Source organism: Stenella coeruleoalba (genome assembly GCF_951394435.1).
Source record: "Stenella coeruleoalba genome assembly, chromosome: 2".
Taxonomy (NCBI): domain Eukaryota; kingdom Metazoa; phylum Chordata; class Mammalia; order Artiodactyla; family Delphinidae; genus Stenella; species Stenella coeruleoalba.
In genome coordinates this window covers 2885509-2905350 of record NC_137147.1, presented here as the reverse complement: position 1 = coordinate 2905350, position 19842 = coordinate 2885509, and the positions used below count along the sequence as shown (strand labels likewise).

The 19842-nt window shown below is 46.2% G+C and overlaps 1 protein-coding gene across 1 annotated transcript in view; it reads left to right on the top strand.

Annotated features, from left to right (window-relative positions):
• The window catches only part of DYNC1H1 (dynein cytoplasmic 1 heavy chain 1), a 65249-nt gene that overhangs the window by 7241 nt on the left and 38166 nt on the right, over window positions 1-19842 (top strand). Inside the window, exons 2-16 of the mRNA XM_079914416.1 lie at window positions 610-697; window positions 2678-2851; window positions 3089-3344; window positions 3880-4066; window positions 5804-6075; window positions 6167-6394; window positions 9407-10483; window positions 11182-11361; window positions 12736-12885; window positions 14527-14673; window positions 17149-17289; window positions 17640-17816; window positions 17950-18060; window positions 18144-18263; window positions 18676-18915. Of these exons, the coding sequence (XP_079770542.1) occupies window positions 610-697; window positions 2678-2851; window positions 3089-3344; window positions 3880-4066; window positions 5804-6075; window positions 6167-6394; window positions 9407-10483; window positions 11182-11361; window positions 12736-12885; window positions 14527-14673; window positions 17149-17289; window positions 17640-17816; window positions 17950-18060; window positions 18144-18263; window positions 18676-18915 (3548 nt within the window). The remainder of the gene's footprint in view (window positions 1-609; window positions 698-2677; window positions 2852-3088; window positions 3345-3879; window positions 4067-5803; window positions 6076-6166; window positions 6395-9406; window positions 10484-11181; window positions 11362-12735; window positions 12886-14526; window positions 14674-17148; window positions 17290-17639; window positions 17817-17949; window positions 18061-18143; window positions 18264-18675; window positions 18916-19842) is intronic.

The following is a 19842-nucleotide window of genomic DNA, read 5'->3' as shown; positions in this document are numbered from 1 at the left end:
TTTTCACTCTGTCCCTTTCCAGTCACATGTCTGAGGGCAATTTACTTACATTCCTTGCTTGGAAAATAATAATAATAATAGTCATGCCAAGCCCCATAGTGTCGTTGAGGAGTAGATGTGCGATGCGCCTAAAGTAATGCCTGTCGCATAGCAAGTGCTGAGTAGACACCTGAGCAGAATACCCTGGGGCTGGGGGTGGGAAGCGACCTCTGTGACTGGAGCACAGGGGATGAGACTGCTGGGATGCGGTGGGGAGAACTTGGCCTTATCGGACACCACCTAGCACCGCCCTGGGGCCGGGGCCCACTCTAGGCAGCGGCTCAGTCAGTCATTCAACGACCCAGGCATGCCAGTGCGTCCCCAGTTTACAAACAAGGAAACGGAGATGCCAAGAAGTTAAGAACCTTGCCCAAGATCCCACAGCAAATAAGTGCCTGGGTCAGCAGTCAGAAAAAATGGGTAGAAGGGAGAATTCGGTAGAGCCGAGTCACGTAGGGGTTTAAACGTCAGGCTGGGGTTGGGGTGAGGCTAGTCGTGCTCTGAACAGTTGATAAATTAAAAATTGGAATACTGACATGAATTTGATAGAATATTTATTATGATTTGTAGAGGATGTTGGTGATGAAGGAGAAGAAGAAAAAGAATTTATTTCCTATAACATCAACATAGACATTCATTATGGAGTTAAGTCCAATAGGTGAGTAGTATGAATATACCATTATTTTGGACTATAAACTTGTGAGGATTAAATGTAAATCCTGATCGACTCAGACAAAGATGCTAAGAAAACACTCAAAAGATTTCTGCTCTTTAATTCAGTTTCTTATCTTTGATTTTATTTATTCAAATTAAGAGGATTTCCAAGTCAGTATAAAATCTAAAATATTTTTATTTTAATTGCCATATCATGGCATCATCCATTCTAGGTTTGAGCCATAATGTACTTAGCATATCTAATAATGCTCTCAGAGTACACCTGGGTTTTCATTATTACAAGTAAGTAGTAAACATTCATAGGTACACCGGTCTGATTCTTTTTAGGATAAATCCCTAAAGATAGCATTACTGGTTCAGATGTGATGCATCATTGAAGTCTTTAATGTGTGTTACCAGATCTCCCACCTTTTAAAAAGGTTGTGCCAGTTTATACTCCAGTAGACATATTCAAATTCAAGTGCGTAAATGTTTATCTTGCCTTGGCTTTTTAAAACTTTTTACTTTGAATAATTTCAAGCTTACAAGTGTTGCATGGGTAGCATGTAGAACTCCCAGATGTCAGTTAACATTTGCCACGTTTGCATCATCATTTTTTTTCCTGAACCATTTGAGAGTTATAGACAACCTGCCCCTTTATCCCTAAATACTTCGCAGCATTTCCTAAGAACAAAAACATTCTTGTTCACAGCCTCAGTACAATTTTCAAATTCCACAAATTTTGGCACAGTATTACTCTAGGTATAGTACATATTCATATTTTCTCAATAACGTCCCCTACAGTATTTCTCCCATGATCCAGAATCCAATTCTGTGTCTTTCTTTCTGCGTCTTTGATGACATTGCCATTGTTGATAAGTGCAGGCCAGTAGTTTGACGGACTGCCCCTCCATTGGATCTGTCTGATGTTTCTCCATGGTTACAGTCAAGTTGCACATTTTCAGCAGGAATACTACTGTGACTGTGTTCCTTCTCAGCGTGTCACATCAGGAAGCTTCACTGACTTTTTAGAATAATGTGAAGTATTATGTATAAAGTACACATACGTAATATGAGAACTGGAAAATTCAAATATTGCTTCTGTTGAAGCTGTTAATTCAACCACCTTTGAGCACCTGTTATGTGTAAGATACAGCAGTAGGTGTGCAAAGGAATAAAACATAGCTCCTTTTCCCAAGAGGTTTATGGTCTTTTGGGAGAAAGGGTGGCAGGTACACAACTAGCTGTAATACTGGGCCAAGTCTCAGAGGTGTAGAATACCATGAAACATGAAGGCTGGGGAGTTGCTCCTGCTTAGGGATGGCCCCACGGGAGAGGTGATGCTGGAGTTGGGTTTTGGGGGTTACTTGGAATTTCAGCAGATGAATATAGGTTTCTTAAGCAACTACACAAAAGCACATGAAGTTTAGAGAATGGGCCATGTAGTTTAAAGGGTGTCTCAGGTGGGGTAGGGGGTGCGTAGCAGGAGATGAAACTGGAAGAGTTGGTTTAGGCCAGGCTGCAGGGGCCTGGAGTGTCCTCTCATCACTTCAACCTGCAGGTGACTTTTGTTTAGTCAAGTTGACATGTGATTCAATGCCGTAAATGAATGGGACAAATTATTATGAGATCGGATTTAAGTTAATCGGGGCTTAGTAACTTGCAATTGCTAGGGAGGTTAGTTTTCCTGAGGGCAAGGTTATGAACTCAACCCCCATGTGAGATAAACTAACTTGGTCTGCTTTCATGGTCACATGTTATAACCTTAACCTTGATTCGCTAGTTCTCACATAGGTGAGTAAAGAAAGAGAAGCAATGTATTTCACTATTAGAAAAGCAACAATTTAGTCTATTCCTAATATGATTTTAAAATTAAAACATTCAAATGAATTTTTAGTTTGCATGCAACACAAAGAAGGCTGCAGTTACTGAAACTGATGAAGAATGAGACTCTGTTCTAATTTCTTCTTTTCCGTTCTTTCAGCCTGGCATTCATTAAACGGACTCCAGTGATTGACGCAGACAAGCCAGTGTCGTCCCAGCTCCGCGTCCTCACACTCAGTGAAGACTCGCCGTATGAAACCTTGCACTCTTTCATTAGCAATGCGGTGGCTCCTTTTTTTAAGTCCTATATCAGAGAGTCTGGCAAGGCAGACAGGTAAAAACCATTTTTCCTTTGTTAGTTTGAATGCCGTGTTTTACTTAACGTTCACAACACGCTGTGGAAGATGATGTAAAATTCAGAAATCGGGAGGGAAAAGCTAGTAAACCAAGAGGGTGTAAATCTGTTGCATTAAGAAAATGTGTATTATTAACATTTGACAGACCTGAGATAATAGAATCTCTTTGGAGACCAATAGCGCACTAAAGTTTGAGGCATTTCCTGTCTTTTTAGGGATGGTGATAAAATGGCTCCTTCAGTTGAAAAAAAGATTGCAGAACTTGAAATGGGACTCCTTCACCTGCAGCAGAATATTGAAATTCCAGAGATCAGCCTGCCCATTCATCCAATTATTACAAATGTTGCAAAACAGTGTTATGAGCGTGGAGAAAAGCCGAAAGTTACAGACTTTGGAGATAAGGTTGAAGACCCAACTTTTCTCAATCAGTTGCAATCTGGAGTTAACCGCTGGATCCGAGAAATTCAAAAAGTAAGAGCACAGTATTGAAAATGTCATGTAAAACGCTGTACTCTTTAATATCTGTGAGAAAACTGGTCCGAGTTCTTGTCAACGAGGTGAATTCTGTGATGACTGTTAGCAGTACCTCCCACTGGTCCTGGGAATGCTCAGTGGAGGATTAATGTCGGCCCAGGGGTGGAGTGGAGTGGTCAAGGGTACCGTGTGACATGGTTTCAATACCATCCCTGAGAGAGCGCTAATCTCAGCTGTCTCAGACCTTTGATTTCTTTTTTTTTTTTTTTTGGTTGTGCTTTGTGGCATGTAGCATTTTAGTTCCCCAACCAGGGATCGAACCCGCACCCCCTGCAGTGGGAACGTGGAGTCTTAACCACTGGACCTCCGGGGAAGTCCAGACCTTTGATTTCAAACTAAACCGCTTATAATACAAGGAAGGAAATCTGCTTGAAATGTAGAAACTAAATTATAATGCATGTTCTTAGTTAACGGTACGTTTTTTACCTTTGTTGAAATGCTGAATACTCTTTAATGTTATTTTATATTTAAGGTGACCAAACTTGATCGAGATCCTGCCTCAGGAACTGCCTTACAGGAAATCAGTTTTTGGCTAAACTTGGAACGTGCGTTATACCGCATCCAGGAGAAACGAGAGAGCCCAGAAGTTCTCCTGACGCTGGATATCTTGAAACACGGCAAGCGTTTCCATGCCACCGTCAGCTTCGACACTGACACAGGTAAGAACTAGAGCTGATAGTCTGATCAATAAGCTGTTGACCTGGGTTTTGTGATGAAAATGAATAGATGCACCATCTTTTCTGACTGTTTACTTGGCAACTTATCTCATCTTTCCCCCAGCTCTAGGTAATGAAAATGATTCTCTCACATACCTCCCTTTCCCTTCCAGGGTTTTAAGAACATAAGCCAGTTTCTAGGCATGAGTACAGGGGACGCTGGGAGCTTCCCTCCTGTTTTCTCAGTTACTTGGTTCCTTGAGTAGGCTGTACTTTTTGAGTGTAAAGTCAAGTGTGCTTTTGACAATCCAAGCAGAAACACAGTTTATGTTAAGCAGAAGTTCTTTGCCCACAGGGCTGTGGAAGGAGAGCTGGTCAGTACTTTCTCTTCCGCTATTTACCTGCCCCTTTACTCTGTTCTCTGCCCTCCTCCGTGTTCTGAAAAGTAGTCAAGATAAAGTTATTTTCTGAACGGGCAGCAGGGGGAGTGATGTTGAATGAGCATGTACCAGGCACACAAATGTGGAATGACTGGCCATGGGTGGACATTGCTCTACCACTCTGTGCCCACCAGAGACGTGTTAGAACAAGTCATCAGGACTGCAGCAGTTGTCATGTTCTTTTCTTCGCCTCCAAAAAAGGTTGTGGTGCCCACATGTTACATGTTAGAGGGAATTCCGGGTGGAAACCTTCCAGTTATTTTGGTCATACTGCATACGTTCACTGGGATATGGGCACTGGGATATGGGCACTCACTAGTACTGAAGTGTATACCTTGAATTTTTTAATACCTCTGAAACCTTTATTTCTTTCCTAATACATTTCTTTTGTAAATCTCATGCCAGAGGAAGTAAAAAAAAAAAAAAAAAACAGACCAGGAGCCAGGTTTTTCTGTGATTCCATGTCCATAATACATTCCCCTAACTTGAGCCATGGGTATAAAATTTAAATTTTACTGTTCTTAAGGATGATAAAATTCTAGTTTTTTAAAATTAAGTAGGGCTTCCCTGGTGGTGCAGTGGTTGAGAGTCCGCCTGCCGATGCAGGGGACATGGGTTCGTGCCCCGGTCCAGGAAGATTCCCACATACCGTGGAGTGGCTGGGCCCGTGAGCCATGGCTGCTGGGCCTGCGCATCCGGAGCCTATGCTCCACAACGGGAGAGGCCACAACAGTGAGAGGCCCACGTACCGCAAAAAAACAAAACAAAACAAAACAACTAAAGTAGTGGGAGATGCAAGAGGGAAGAGATATGAGCATATATGTATATGTATAGCTGATTCACTTTGTTATAAAGCAGAAACTGACACACCATTGTAAAGCAATTATACTTCAATAAGGATGTTAAAAAAAATACTAAGGTGGTATTACTAGAATGTTTAGATAATATAGAAAGCAAAAAAAAGATGAAACCTTTGGGGCTACCACTCATGGCCTTTGGAGTGCATATGAGTTGTCTGAGTTGACTGATATTCTTAAAAAAGCAATAATGAGACCACACTGGGATTATCTTGTTAATAACACTCTTTTCTTTCAAATAGCACAATTTCTGTGTCACTAAATCTTTTGCAACATCAAACTGCTCTGTTGTGAGGATATACTTTCGTTTACTTAACCAGTATTTAAACCTAAAAGAAATATCTTTTTGCTTTTTTTTTTCATTGTGGTATAACTGACACATAACAACATTATAGTTGTCTCACTTCATGTGAAAACCATTAACTGTTTCTATGTTAATCTAGGTCTGAAACAGGCTTTGGAAACTGTGAATGACTACAATCCTCTGATGAAAGATTTTCCTCTGAATGACTTGCTGTCTGCCACTGAGCTGGACAAGATAAGGCAGGCACTTGTTGCAATTTTCACCCATCTGAGAAAGATCCGAAACACAAAATACCCCATTCAGAGGGCACTGCGTTTGGTGGAGGCGATCTCAAGAGACTTGAGTTCTCAGTTACTCAAAGTGCTGGGCACTAGAAAACTGATGCATGTTGCTTATGAAGAATTTGAAAAAGTGAGTTGTAATATATCAGAAAACCAACCTGGGGGCACTGAGATGAAAATCCGCTTTAATAATAAACTTCCTTTCTTAAATTATATACCAGGTTATGGTCGCGTGCTTTGAAGTCTTTCAGACTTGGGATGATGAATATGAGAAACTCCAGGTGTTGTTGAGAGACATTGTCAAAAGGAAAAGGGAGGAAAACCTGAAGATGGTGTGGCGCATCAACCCTGCCCACAGGAAGCTTCAGGCTCGCCTGGACCAGATGAGGAAGTTCAGACGCCAGCACGAGCAGCTGAGAGCTGTCATTGTCAGGGTCCTGAGGCCACAGGTGTGATTCACATTCTAGAAATCCGTATGTGCATTGTTTGAATGACCCTCTCTCTTTTTTTGTTTAGATTTAACTACTTGTTTCTGTTTTATACTGTGAAGTACTTCCTTAGCTCCGTTTTTACCCGTCACTGTAATCTTTTAAGATCTAGTGATTCTGAATCCTGGTGTTTCAGTTCAAATCTTTCACATTCTCCATCGATTCATCCCCATCTCCAAATTGCATGGACCCCAGAGCCAGACTTCGTGGGTTTAAATCCTAATCCCACCGTTGAACTAGCCATGTGCCTGGGGCATGTTATTTAACCTTTTCCCCAGACCCCTTATCTCTAAAATGTGGATAATAATTGCATTTGCCTCAGATTTTTTAAAAGAATTAAATGACTCCTTTTCTTTGTTCGTGCTTTTTTTATCTCTTCTCAGTCCACCACTCTTCTTCACCAATGCCTTTCTCCCTTTAAAAAACCCAGTCCAGAAATACTTATAGGTAGAAGCGTTGGTAAGTGGATAGATATAGGATAAAGCCAGTACAGAGCCAATGTTAATTATAGGCTCTAGGTGGCGGTATATGGGTATTCAGTCTAGAATTCTTTCTACCCTCCTGTAGTTTGAAAATTTTGTAATAAGCTGTTAGTTGGGTTGGGGGGGATCCAGTCTAGAACTTATGCCATCTAGAAGGGTTCATTCTCCGATGGGAGTGCCTGCTATTCGGGGTGGAGCAGATTGTTAGTAACGCATCCTCGGCATCTTCTTACTTAGTGCGGCACTAATTTATATGTACACGTGTGCGTGTGTTGGTTTAAATGTTAACCCTTCATTGTGTCCATGAGAGACTTGAGACTGGGGCTGATGCGTTCTGGCCTAGGGTGTCTGGACCCTTTTTTGCCACGTCCCTCTTCCCAGATATCATTGTTTCAAAAGATCATTGTCTGCTTTCTTTTTGTTTGTAAACCATATGGAATATGTACGTCCTTTACATTTGTAAGATGTATAATAAACTCAGGTGTGCAGACATACATTCTCAGAACGGTCTTTTGGACTACTTAGTCTGTTCACACGTAAGATAATTATTGATATGGTTGGATTTAGACCTGCCATTTGCTATTTGTTTTCCATTTGTCTCATTTTTGTTGTTTCTCTGTTCCTGTACTGCCTTCTTTTGTGTTATTTTTAGTATATCATTTTAATTCCTCTATAGACTTGTACTGTATTTCTTTGAATTTTCTTTTTTAGGGATTACTCTAGATCTTTAATTTATCGTGATGTGCTCAGTACTGACTGAACCTCATAACCGGTGTAGCCCTGTCTCCTCCTGCTTGTCGTACTTATAACAGTGGAAATAACACTGTTCTTTCCATACATGTATATTACATACCTATTACATGTATTGTAAACCCAGCAATACAGTGTTACAAGTTTTGTTTTAAACAGTCATATATATCTTAGAAAAATCAGGAGAAGAAAAGAAAAATAATAATACAGTCTTTTACGTTTGTCCCCGATTTATAGTTTCCAGTTCTCTTCATTCCTTCCTATGGCCTCAGTTACTCTCTGCTGTCTTATCTCTTTAGCCTAAAGGACTTGCTTTAGTATTTCTTGTTCCATAGGTTTGCTGGCAACAGTTTCCCTCATTTCTCGTTTATTGTGAAAAATATTTCACTCTCATATTTGAAGGATAGTTTGACCAGTTATAGAATTCTTGGTTGACAGCAAGTTGTAAATCTGCCCAGACTTTTCATTCTTGCAGGACTCCCCAGGGTCTCCTGTGTGTCCGTGTAATTTAGTACCTCGGCCCTCGTCAGGCTGTCTTTTCCAGAATCTCCCCTTTATGCTTATTGCTGTTGTCCTCCCACCTGCAAAGCTGCGGGTTTTCCTGCCTGAGCTGGCGGATGGGAGCCCCTCCAGGCAGGACGGCCGTCAGCTCACTGCTCTTACCTGATACAAACACAGCTCAAGGTGCTGGCCGCCATTGCTTGTTTTCCGCTGTCTTGAAATGGCTGCTTAATCACCGTGCCCAGTTTTTGCTCCTACACTGTCATCACCCAGAGTCCTCAGAATGTTTTTAAATACATAAACTAAAACGCACAGGTTTACAAATAAACAGTTGTCAGCAGTTTTGAAATTGTGATCTAGTCATCTGTGTGCTTCTCCATGAACACGTAAATGAGCAAGACCTAGTGACAGGCCTAATACCATAAGTTTGAAGTAGTGAGCATAAACATGATCGTAGGATGTGTACAGCTGTGATGTGATGAGGAAGGAGTTATTGATGACAGAGTCAGAACTGTGAACAGCGGTGGCTGTAGCCCACATTCGTAATTGAAGGAAATGCTAAATTTAATTAGGGAGTTAGTGAAAATAATGATTTTCCCCAAACAAATTCACAGACTGTCTGAGTTTCGTTCGAGGCATCTGTGGACCCCAGATCAAGACCCCTGCCTAGTGTTATAATTCTGTGAGAGTGTGGGCCTGAGATATGCCTGGAAGTCTTAACATTTCCTGAGGCAAAGATCCTGTGTGTACTCTGCTGTCTCTCCAGTAGCATGAAGGGAACTGAATGGACTCTTCTCAGTTACCGTAGCACTTTATCTGTCCCTCTACTGTGGTATGGACCGATGGATTATAATTTAAAGTTTAAAAAAAAGAAAAGAAAAAGGAAAAGCATGTTGGATACTAAGTTTGTACGTAGCACTCCTGTGAATTCCTGAGCTTTCCAATGCAATTTTAATCATAGTCTAAACACTGAAGAGGGAAGAACCCCAAACCCAGGTTTTAAGACATGTTCTTTTAGCTTAAGCAACAAAACTACATTGTCAGAAGATCTCTCCAGCACAGAGTTAAAACATACCATATAATGTCTTACATGGTCTCGTTGAGTTGTAGTTATAAAACGTTTGACTAAACGTTGAACCTGCGTGGTGGACGGGTCGTCTTGTGTGGCGTGTGCTGCTTGTGCGCGACGGGATGAGTCTTCACTTGGCAGACGTTTTCGTTACGAATCCTCTCCTTCCAGGTCACAGCAGTGGCACAGCAGAACCAAGGAGAGGTGCCCGAACCCCAAGACATGAAAGTAGCCGAGGTTCTCTTTGATGCTGCTGACGCAAACGCCATAGAGGAGGTCAACCTCGCTTACGAGAATGTCAAGGAGGTGGACGGGCTCGACGTCTCCAAAGAGGGCACGGAGGCCTGGGAGGCTGCGATGAAGAGATACGACGAGAGGATCGACAGGGTGGAGACCCGGATCACCGCTCGCCTTCGAGATCAGCTCGGCACGGCCAAGAACGCCAATGAGATGTTCAGGATTTTCTCCAGGTTCAACGCGCTGTTTGTCAGGCCTCACATCCGTGGGGCCATCCGCGAGTACCAGACCCAGCTGATCCAGCGCGTGAAGGACGACATCGAGTCTCTGCACGACAAGTTCAAGGTCCAGTACCCGCAGAGCCAGGCGTGTAAGATGAGCCACGTGCGCGACCTGCCACCGGTGTCGGGGTCCATCATTTGGGCGAAGCAGATCGACCGACAGCTGACGGCCTACATGAAGCGTGTGGAGGACGTGCTGGGCAAGGGCTGGGAGAACCACGTGGAGGGGCAGAAGCTGAAGCAGGACGGAGACAGCTTCCGCATGAAGCTCAACACGCAGGAGATCTTTGACGACTGGGCCCGCAAGGTGCAGCAGCGCAACCTGGGCGTCTCAGGCCGCATCTTCACCATCGAGAGCACGCGCGTCCGGGGCCGGTCCGGAAACGTCCTCAAGCTGAAGGTTAACTTTCTCCCCGAGATTATCACGCTCTCCAAAGAAGTTCGAAACCTCAAGTGGCTCGGCTTCCGAGTCCCACTGGCGATTGTAAACAAGGCTCACCAAGCAAACCAGCTCTACCCGTTTGCCATCTCGCTGATCGAGAGCGTTCGGACTTACGAACGCACGTGTGAGAAGGTGGAGGAGCGCAACACCATCTCCCTGCTGGTCGCGGGCTTGAAAAAGGAGGTGCAGGCTCTGATCGCGGAGGGCATCGCCTTGGTGTGGGAGTCCTACAAGCTCGACCCCTACGTGCAGCGCTTAGCGGAGACTGTCTTCAACTTCCAAGAAAAGGTGTGTTCTGCTTTCATCCTCCACGTCCGGGGAATGAGCTAAACCCAGCGATGGCTAATCCGTTAATACATTAGCTCCCCCGCAGAGGGCACGCGTGATCCCTACAGCTTAGGGCCGAGTCCGCTGAGAGGGAGAAAGCAGCCTTTCACTCACCGGGCTGCTGGATGGTGTTGCGGCTTTAGGGAAGCCGTTAAGTGACAGCCCGAGTTCAGGTCGGAAACCAGTAGAGAGGTGAAGGGCACGAGAGCTTTATTACTGGTAAAGCTGCGTGGAGAATGGGCTCTCGATCTGCAGTCGTGGTGCTTGCGGTCAGTCTGCCCCAGACCTGGACTTCCACCCCAGACCCTCGCCCAGCTGCCCAGCTGCCACTGCGGGCAGGACAGAGTCCGCTGGTCTGGTGCGCGGCCGGCTCCCAGCAAGGGAAAGTGCTGAGCGGAGCGCGTTGGTATCCTCCTCCCAAACTGACAGTCGGAGGTCTCCCTTCCCGGGAGCAGGGGCAGGCAAGGGGGGAAGCTGCTCGTTTCCATGCATTTCCCTTCCTCCACAGAGACACAGGTGTGTTCTCACGCCAACACGTAGGGTTAGCGATTTGTGGAAGAACTTCTCTGCCTCGGACATTTATTAATTGAGAAGAATATACGTAAGATAAAGAAATAGAGTGAGTGGCTGTTTTAAATACTAAGTATACCTTCCTTTAGGTGGATGATCTGCTGATTATTGAGGAAAAAATAGACCTGGAAGTCCGGTCCCTGGAGACTTGCATGTATGATCATAAGACTTTCTCCGAGATCCTGAACAGAGTGCAGAAGGCTGTGGACGACCTCAACCTGCACTCCTACTCCAACCTGCCCATCTGGGTCAACAAGCTGGACATGGAGGTGGGTATGGGGCCTGTTCCACACAGTGCTGCCCACTTGTCTGCTGTCTGCGTAGCGGTGGGCCCTGTTCCATAGCTGATTAGTTTGTCACTGAGAAGCACGTTTCCATAGAAGTTACCAGTGACAGTCCAGTTCTCTCGAGAAATCCCGTGTAGCTAATGATAGAGCTGAACTGTGGTATTGGCCGTAGTAACCTTCTTTTTAAGTTGGAAGCAGGGAGCTGTGGGGGAGGAGAAAGAGTTCTCTCTGTTTTCTGGATATTTGACAACCTCCTACTTGCCCTTCCCTGCTCTGCTGATAATTTAGGTGGTTCTTCCTGGCCCTCTTCTCCTGGCACCCTTCTCTGACCACCTTGTCCCCCTCCACCATCCCACCCAGCATCCAAGAACCTCTTATTCCTGGTGGAGAGGATCTTGGCTCACGCGTGTAGGGGTGTGTGTGTGTGTGTTTGAAGCATACTTGCCACCCCATGTTGCTTTCTTGTCAGTGTATGTCAGAGTGCAGCTGTGAAGTCTCTAGAAGGAGGATGTTTTATGGCGGAGGTCACTCAGTGGACAGATGGTAGTTGGTCAGTTCTGAAGTTGTTGTGTGTGGGTCACAGGTTTTCTCCTTTAAAATGGATACAGAAGTTGCAGTGTATCCACCAGTGGGACCCAAACAGTGAAAGTTCACAGGCCCCCCTCTTCTGAATCGACTGCAAGTCCCAGTTTATCTCAAGCCGCCCTCGCAGCATTCCCAGGATGGTTGTGTGGCCAGACGCTAAACAAGACATACAGACATCCTAGTCATAGGAAATGTATTTGTCAATCTGTTTGTCTCGTTACAGATCAGAAGAGAATTCTGGCTTTCTTCTTTACTTGTTGAAAGAAAATGGTCACTGTTTGGTGGCGGCTGTTAACTAGACTTACTGTGGTGATCCTTTTGCAGTATATACCAATATTGAATCATTATGTCGTATGTCCAGAACTAATAATAATGTTACATGTCACTTATGCCTCCGTTTTGAAAAGAAAAAGAAAATTGTTTAATCTCCAAATTATAGTTTTCTAGTTTTATCTCTGAGGCTACCAGGAAAATGCTTTTGTTCTGTAAATTGTCTATCATACCGAACAAATATCCAGACCTTCGCTACATCTGCTGCGTTTGTGTTGGTATCTTTATCCCTTATAAGTGGGGATCCTGCAAGTGGAAAGCACAGTCAGCCTAGCAGACGGTGATCTGAGGCTGGAAGGGGAGGAAATGAGGCTGAGAAGCAGGGGCGAAGGCTTGCAGTCAGAAGCAGTCCATCCTGGACCTAAAGCATCAGCTTTCCGTTAACGTGCTCTGAGCTAACGTTTGGAAGAAACAGTGTTCTTGGACGTGTTTTCTCTGCAGATTGAAAGAATACTGGGCGTCCGCCTGCAAGCTGGCCTGAGAGCTTGGACCCAGGTGCTTCTTGGACAAGCTGAGGATAAAGCAGAGGTTGACATGGATACGGACGCACCTCAAGTTAGTCACAAACCTGGAGGAGAGCCAAAGATCAAGGTCAGTATTTCCCAGGGCAGCCGATTCGATAGTAAATTAAACAAGGTTCTCCCCTTAAAAACTACCAGGGAAAAGGTCACTTTACAGTGGAGAAACCTGACAGGTGCCACCACGCTCAGCTGACCCAAGTCAGCATCCCAGGGGAGATGTATGCTGTCACCTGTGGTGAGATGAGAAGGGCTCTTCACCCCTATGGTCTTCCCCCCAGTAACTATGAGGAAAACGTCAGGCGAACCCAGGTGGAGGGCCATCTCACAGGACACCAGAATGCCACGGTCATGAGAGAGAGACAGGAAAAGCTGAGAAAATGTCACAGACTGGAAGGGAGTGAGGAGCTGTGACAACTAACTGTGATGTGTGTCCTTGTTAGATCCTGGGAATCTGACTGAAGTCAGTGTTTCAGTTCATAGTATTATATCAGTGCTGACGTCTTTGTTTTGGTAATTACACCACGTTAGAGGAAGCTGGTGAGGGTGTATGGAAGCTCTTCATACTTGCCTTAGAACTCTCCTGTAAGTCTAAAATAGTTTCAAAAATAGAAGTTTTTTTTAATAGAAAATAATATTTAGAAATAAATTTACACTGGGAAAAAAAAAATCTCTGCTTTCTAAGCATGTATGATGTGTAAGAAATCATTTCCAGAACTGAACATGATAATCTGCTACAAGCAGGTGTTCAGACTATGACCCTAAAATGTCACTGTTTTCACAAAAATCTGAGTCGAATTCTTGTGAGAGAATGCAGTAGCGCACAGGACAGCAGTCTGTCTCCAAGCCAGCTGTTGCCCATTCGTGTGACGGAGTGGTCAACTGGGGCCTAGCAAGCTTTCCAGAAAGTTCTGTTCAGACTCTGCAAGTAGGTCCCTGTCTCCTGTCGTGGGTGGTGGCTATAAAGCTGTCCACCTCACACTGATTCATTAAGCCATGTGTTAGTTTTATGTAGTTTACAGTATGTGTGTTATATTTACCAATAAAAAGGTCTCACAAAACAGAAGCCTAGAAGAGCTGGGCAAGTAAAAACTTTGATCTGGGAGAAACAATTGGCGTTTTTTTTCTACGCAGACTTTATACCTTTTCTTTTTTTTTCCGCTTTTATGCTTGAAAAATGTTTTCACTTTGGAATATTACAGATATTCATCCCCAGAGTGTACTTTTTAAAATACTGAGATGCAGAAAAGCCAGTGAGTGTGTCTGAGTGGATACAATATCTAGTGGAGACTGAGCTGGAATTCTCCATTAGCTTAAAGCACTGGCAGGTGGCACAGACTGACCCCGACTTGTAAACATACATCAGTAAAATCAGCCTCGTGTCACTGGTTTCTCAGGTCGCAAGGTCCTCGTGTCCAGATATCATCACACACGTCATATCCGATGGTGCTTCACGGAGCACCTGTTGTGTGTATGACACCCAGGCACTGGGGGACCCAGGAAGGACCCAAGCGGGGCCTGCCCTCTGACCTCCTCTTCCTTGGCAGGGGCACAGACCACAAACATGAAGTCAGGGAAGACCGAGTCTGTTGATAAAGTAAGACTTTGTGGTTCAGACGGAAGTAGTTTAATAATTAGAGAGAGAAAGTGTTCTTTATCAAAGCCATTTTACTGAAATAGATTGCTGAGTAAAAATGAAATCTTTGCTTCATAGAATGTCGTCCATGAGCTGAGAATAACCAACCAGGTCATCTATTTGAACCCGCCAATCGAGGAGTGCAGGTACAAGCTGTACCAGGAGATGTTCGCCTGGAAGATGGTGGTACTGTCTCTCCCCAGGATCCAGAGTCAGAGGTACCAGGTGAGCTCTGCGTCTCCCTCTCGCTCTGGGACTCCACCTCCACGCGCCTCTTTAAAGAGCTCCTGACGCGTCTTTTCAAACTCCAGACCTCAGCTCGGCACTCTGAGGGAAAGCTGGAGGAAGCTTTGTGTGACCTGACGTTCTTCCCAGTAGTTACTTTTCCACACAGTCGGGTTTGGAGGTCTGGTGTCAGTGGTCTCTTAGAAATTCCCTCCGTGAACTTCTGTGGGAATTTTAATTCCTGCTTTTCCCTGCCCACCCTCCCACTTGCATTTTTATTATGGGAATTTGCAAACATACCCAAAAGCAGAGGGAATCATGTGAGCTCATAAATAAAGCTCCGCTTTATTTATCAACATGTGGCCAATTTTGTTTCATCATATTCCCTTCCCCACCCCGCAGCAGTAGATTATTTTAAAGCAAATCCCAGATATAGTATGCTCTTAGTAGGACACTCCTAGAGCAAAAGGAAAACTCAAGAGACCGTTGCATTCAGTCCCTGGTCTCTAGGCAATAGTACTTCTAAACAGGACCAGTGGTTTTCAAATAAACATATTCCACGATCTCTGCTGTAACCGACTTTTCTGGAAGACAGTGATCCTATCCGGAGGCGTGTCTCTTTCCTTGACTGTGAACGTAAGCTCAGTTCTCTTTGTCCTGCCCCCTCCTTGCCACACTCTTTTTGCCGGCTCTCCTGGCTTTCCTCCACCTTGCTGGCCTGTCTGCGTCACTGGCTCTACGTGTGCAGCGCCGTCTCCACCCCACTCTCTCTGTGTCTCATCCAGTGGGTTGGCTTTACATACCAGTGCCACAACTCCGTGTTCCTGTCTCCAGCCAGGCCTTTTCCTGAACTCCAGACTGCCTGTCCCTTTGCCTCCTTGGCGTCTCCATGTGACCACCTGATGGACGTGTCAAACTGGACTTGTCTCTCAGACCCCTCCCTCAGATTTGCTCCTCCCCCAGTCTTTTCTTTCCCATCCTCCAACCTGCTTCTGGACACCCACTGTCGTTATCTTCAAAATTAACCCTAATCGGGACTTCCCTGGTGGTGCAGTGGTTAAGAATCTGCCTGCCAATGCAGGGGACACGGGTTCGATCCCTGGTCGGGGAAGATCCTACATGCCACGGAGCAACTAAGCCCATGCCACACAACTACTGAGCCTGCGCTCTAGAGCCCGCGAGCCACAACTACTGAGCCCACACACTATAACTACTGAAGCCTGCATGCGCCTAGAGCCCGTGCTCCACAGCAAGAGAAGCCACCACAATGAGAAGCCCGCGCACCGCAACAAAGAGTAGCCCCTGCTTGCCGCAACTAGAGAAAGCCCGCGGGCAGCAACAAAGACCTGACGCAGCCAAAAATAAATAAGTTAATTAATTAATTTAAAAATTGAAAAAAAAAATAACCCTAATCTGTTTCTTACCACATCCAGCGCTACCACCGTCCAAGGTACCATAATCCCTCAGTCGGATTATTTAAGCCCCCTCTTGACTGGTCTCTCTGTGTCTGCTTTTGCCCCCTACAATCTGTCGTCAACACAGCAGCCAGAGTGCGTCTTAAAACTGTGTGTTTGCCCTGACGTTTCTCTTTTCGGAGCCCGTTAACGGCTTCCTGTCTCACCCACCACGGCACCTTGCTGGGCCCCACGTGACACGCCGCCTCCCTGATCTGCTCCTCCCCTCACGGCTCTGCTGCAGCCAGCGCTGGGCTCTTGCTCATCCTCACACGTGCCAGGTGCACTCTTGCCCCTGAGCCTTTGCACTTGCTCGGAAGCCCTGGGAGCAAGTACTCACCAGGCTCCCTCCCTCCACCTCCTGGTCCCTGCCCATGCGTTACCTCCTCAGTGAGGCCTTCCCTGGCTCCCCTGCTCAAAATACATCCTCCCTGCTCCCACGTCCCCTCGCCCCCTCTTCCCTCCTTCCTCCATGGCACTGCTCACCCTGTGACATGCTGCGTATTTTGCTTTTCCCTTAGTTGTCTCTCTCCTCCCACAGAATGTAAATCTATGTGAGCAGAGGTTTTTGTCTGTTTGTTGTACCTACAATAGTGCCTGGCACGTGACAGCCCACAAGTGGTTGAAACAAAGGAATGACTGTGTCGCGGGTTCCAGCATCCACGTTGGTGTTAACACTTGGTCGTGGTCACCTCACGCTCTCGTAGGCGCCACCTTCGGTCCTGCCTCCTTGGATGAGAGGCTCAGGTCTTGCAGGGCCCTGCTCTGGGGCGCCTGCTCTCTAACCGTTTTTGCCTTGTGCCAGTAGTGACGCCACATCTTTTGGCTTGTGGTTGATGTTCCTTTCGTTGGTTTGAGGAGTTCTATTATAAGTAGGCTTCTGGTTACCTGTGACTGGGATAAGTGAATGTTATCCCTTAAATACAGTTTCTTTCGGTTTATTTTAAGTAAGTGAAAGTGACTCTGAGATTCACATTTTTGTGCGCACTACCTGCGTTCATTTCTGGCTTTGTTTGGTTAGGTGGGTGTCCACTATGAACTGACCGAAGAAGAGAAATTCTACCGGAATGCTCTAACACGGATGCCAGATGGCCCCGTTGCCCTGGAGGAATCCTATTCTGCAGTCATGGGCATCGTAACTGAAGTCGAGCAGTATGTCAAGGTGAGAAGCTAATTACATTCAAGTATGTTGTCTTACACACTTAGGAGTATGAGATTTAATGAATATGGAGCTAAAAGGCCTTGACTATGTGTAATGTAAACGATGAGGTGATATTTGCTGTCTTAAAACAAGGAGTGAACAATGGGGCAAACCTTGTGGGATATTAATCATTTTGGAGAACAGGAAACTATTCTCTTTTGATAGGGAAATTCTGAGGATTGGAAGTGAGAGTTTTCCTAACGGCGATGAAAGAACATGAGACTTTTAACAGAATATGAAAATATATGTTAATATTTTACAAAATGAAAAGTCAAACTGTAGTGTTTAACTCTGTTCTTCTTCACTTGCAGGTCTGGCTTCAGTATCAGTGTTTGTGGGACATGCAAGCTGAGAACATCTATAACAGACTCGGGGAGGATCTCAACAAGTGGCAGGCGCTCTTGGTGCAGATAAGGAAGGCCCGAGGAACCTTTGACAATGCAGAGACCAAGAAGGAGTTCGGACCAGTAGTCATAGATTACGGCAAGGTGAGCTCTGCTGTCTCACTGAAAGGTGTCCAGGGAGCTGGGACGGCAACATCTGACTAAAATGAAGTTGAGGCATAAACACTCCAGCGTGAAAGACTTGCTCATCCGCTGTCGTGTGCTCCTTCACCTGCAGGTCCAGTCTAAGGTGAACCTGAAGTACGACTCTTGGCACAAGGAGGTCCTCAGCAAATTTGGGCAGATGCTTGGCTCAAACATGACAGAGTTCCACTCCCAGATCTCCAAGGTGAGGAGGCAGGGTCCTGCCGGTGTGATGAACCCCCTGGTGCCCCTCGGCTCTCCGTTAAACGCTCTGCTCTCTCCGGACAGTCTCGCCAGGAGCTGGAGCAGCACTCCGTGGACACGGCCAGCACCTCCGACGCTGTGACCTTCATCACCTACGTGCAGTCTCTGAAACGGAAGATCAAGCAGTTTGAAAAGCAAGTGGAGGTGAGCTCTGTCCCTCACTGTGTCTCAGGTGGGGTCTACGGCGCGTCTCTGTCGTGCCCCTGCCGTGCTTGTAAGGGTGGGCAGGTGATTCTTAGGCACTTCAGGGTTTGAGAACCACAGGCTCCTGTCTTTTAAAATCTTTTGCTGTAGTTGTGGACCTTCAGGTCCTCAAACTTGTATTACCTTCTCATAGTTTGGAAGGAGGGTGTGACGCCCAGCTCTAGCACGCTTAGACCCTGCTCGGGGCCGCCCGGTGCAGCCAGGAGCAGTCGCGGGACTGGCCACGGCGCCGTCGGGAGGGGAGCACGTGTGCTCCGTAGCCGCGGGGTGCCTTCCCGTCCGTGGGAACCTGACGGCAGTCTCTGCTGCCCTTGTGAAGGAAAGTGCTAAGTTTATTCTGTAACCCTCAAAGCTCTACCGCAACGGCCAGCGCTTGCTGGAAAAGCAAAGGTTCCAGTTCCCGCCTTCCTGGCTTTACATTGACAACATCGAGGGAGAGTGGGGGGCCTTCAACGACATCATGCGGCGGAAGGACTCTGCCATCCAGCAGCAGGTGGCGAACCTGCAGATGAAGATCGTCCAGGAGGACCGGGCTGTGGAGAGCCGCACCTCCGACCTGCTGACCGACTGGGAGAAGACCAAGCCTGTCACGGTGAGTCTCGCCCCCGGCGCCGCAGCTTCTCCCAAGCCGGCAGCAGGTGACCTGGCGTCTCTGCTTTCGGAGACTTCAAAGGCCCTGCCGTGGCTTAGATTTCCAGAATGAAGACTTTTCCCTGTAATTAAAAGGAGCAGTACTTGCAGGTAGTGGATTTGGAAACACAAAAGCCGACTTAGACCTCCTCGTGACAGTCACCTAAGTCAGGGAATTGTTTTAAAGACTAACGTTTTTCTGTTTGTAAGTTATCCTCTTACTTAGGCATAGTCAGAAGTTAGAATTTCCTCTCTCGTGGACACAGGCCAAGCATCCCGCTGCCGCCACTGCTAGGTCTGTGCAGTGGGGGGCAGCCCTGAACTCTGACGTCATTGTCGCGGTCGTTAGGCTTTCTGTACCGGGACCTGCCACACCCTGGTCTCTGGGTTCATTTTGGCCGAGGGGCCCCGCTGTTCAGCAGGCTTGTGCTTTTGCTAACGCCAGAGCTTCCAGGCTCTGCAGGGGAGTGAGTACTGATCACTAGACAAAGAGTGTGATCACCTGACTTTGAATATCTTTTGTTACCTCACCTTGCTAGTAATGTGTTAGAGTGAAAACTTCGATATTTTGTGTAGTCATCCTCAAAGGTTATCAGAATGGAAGGAAGTGTGTAAACAGTGTTAAGGCTGAAGCAGAGTCTCCTCCAGTGAGAACAGTGCTTTCCTTTTCGTTCTTCTCTCGGTAACTGATGAACGACTCCGCACCTCAGGGAGGGCGTGGCTGGCAGCCCCAAGCACCCTGTCCCCTCGGTCAGGAGCGTCCTGCTCCAGGCCCAGGTCTGTCCTGACTCTTCTCTTCCGTCTCCCTCGGCACTTAGTGAGGGGATGGCTGAGTCGAGAGGTGCTCCGCCTTCCCCGTGTCAACCCTGGAGGTAAAAGTTCATCCAGT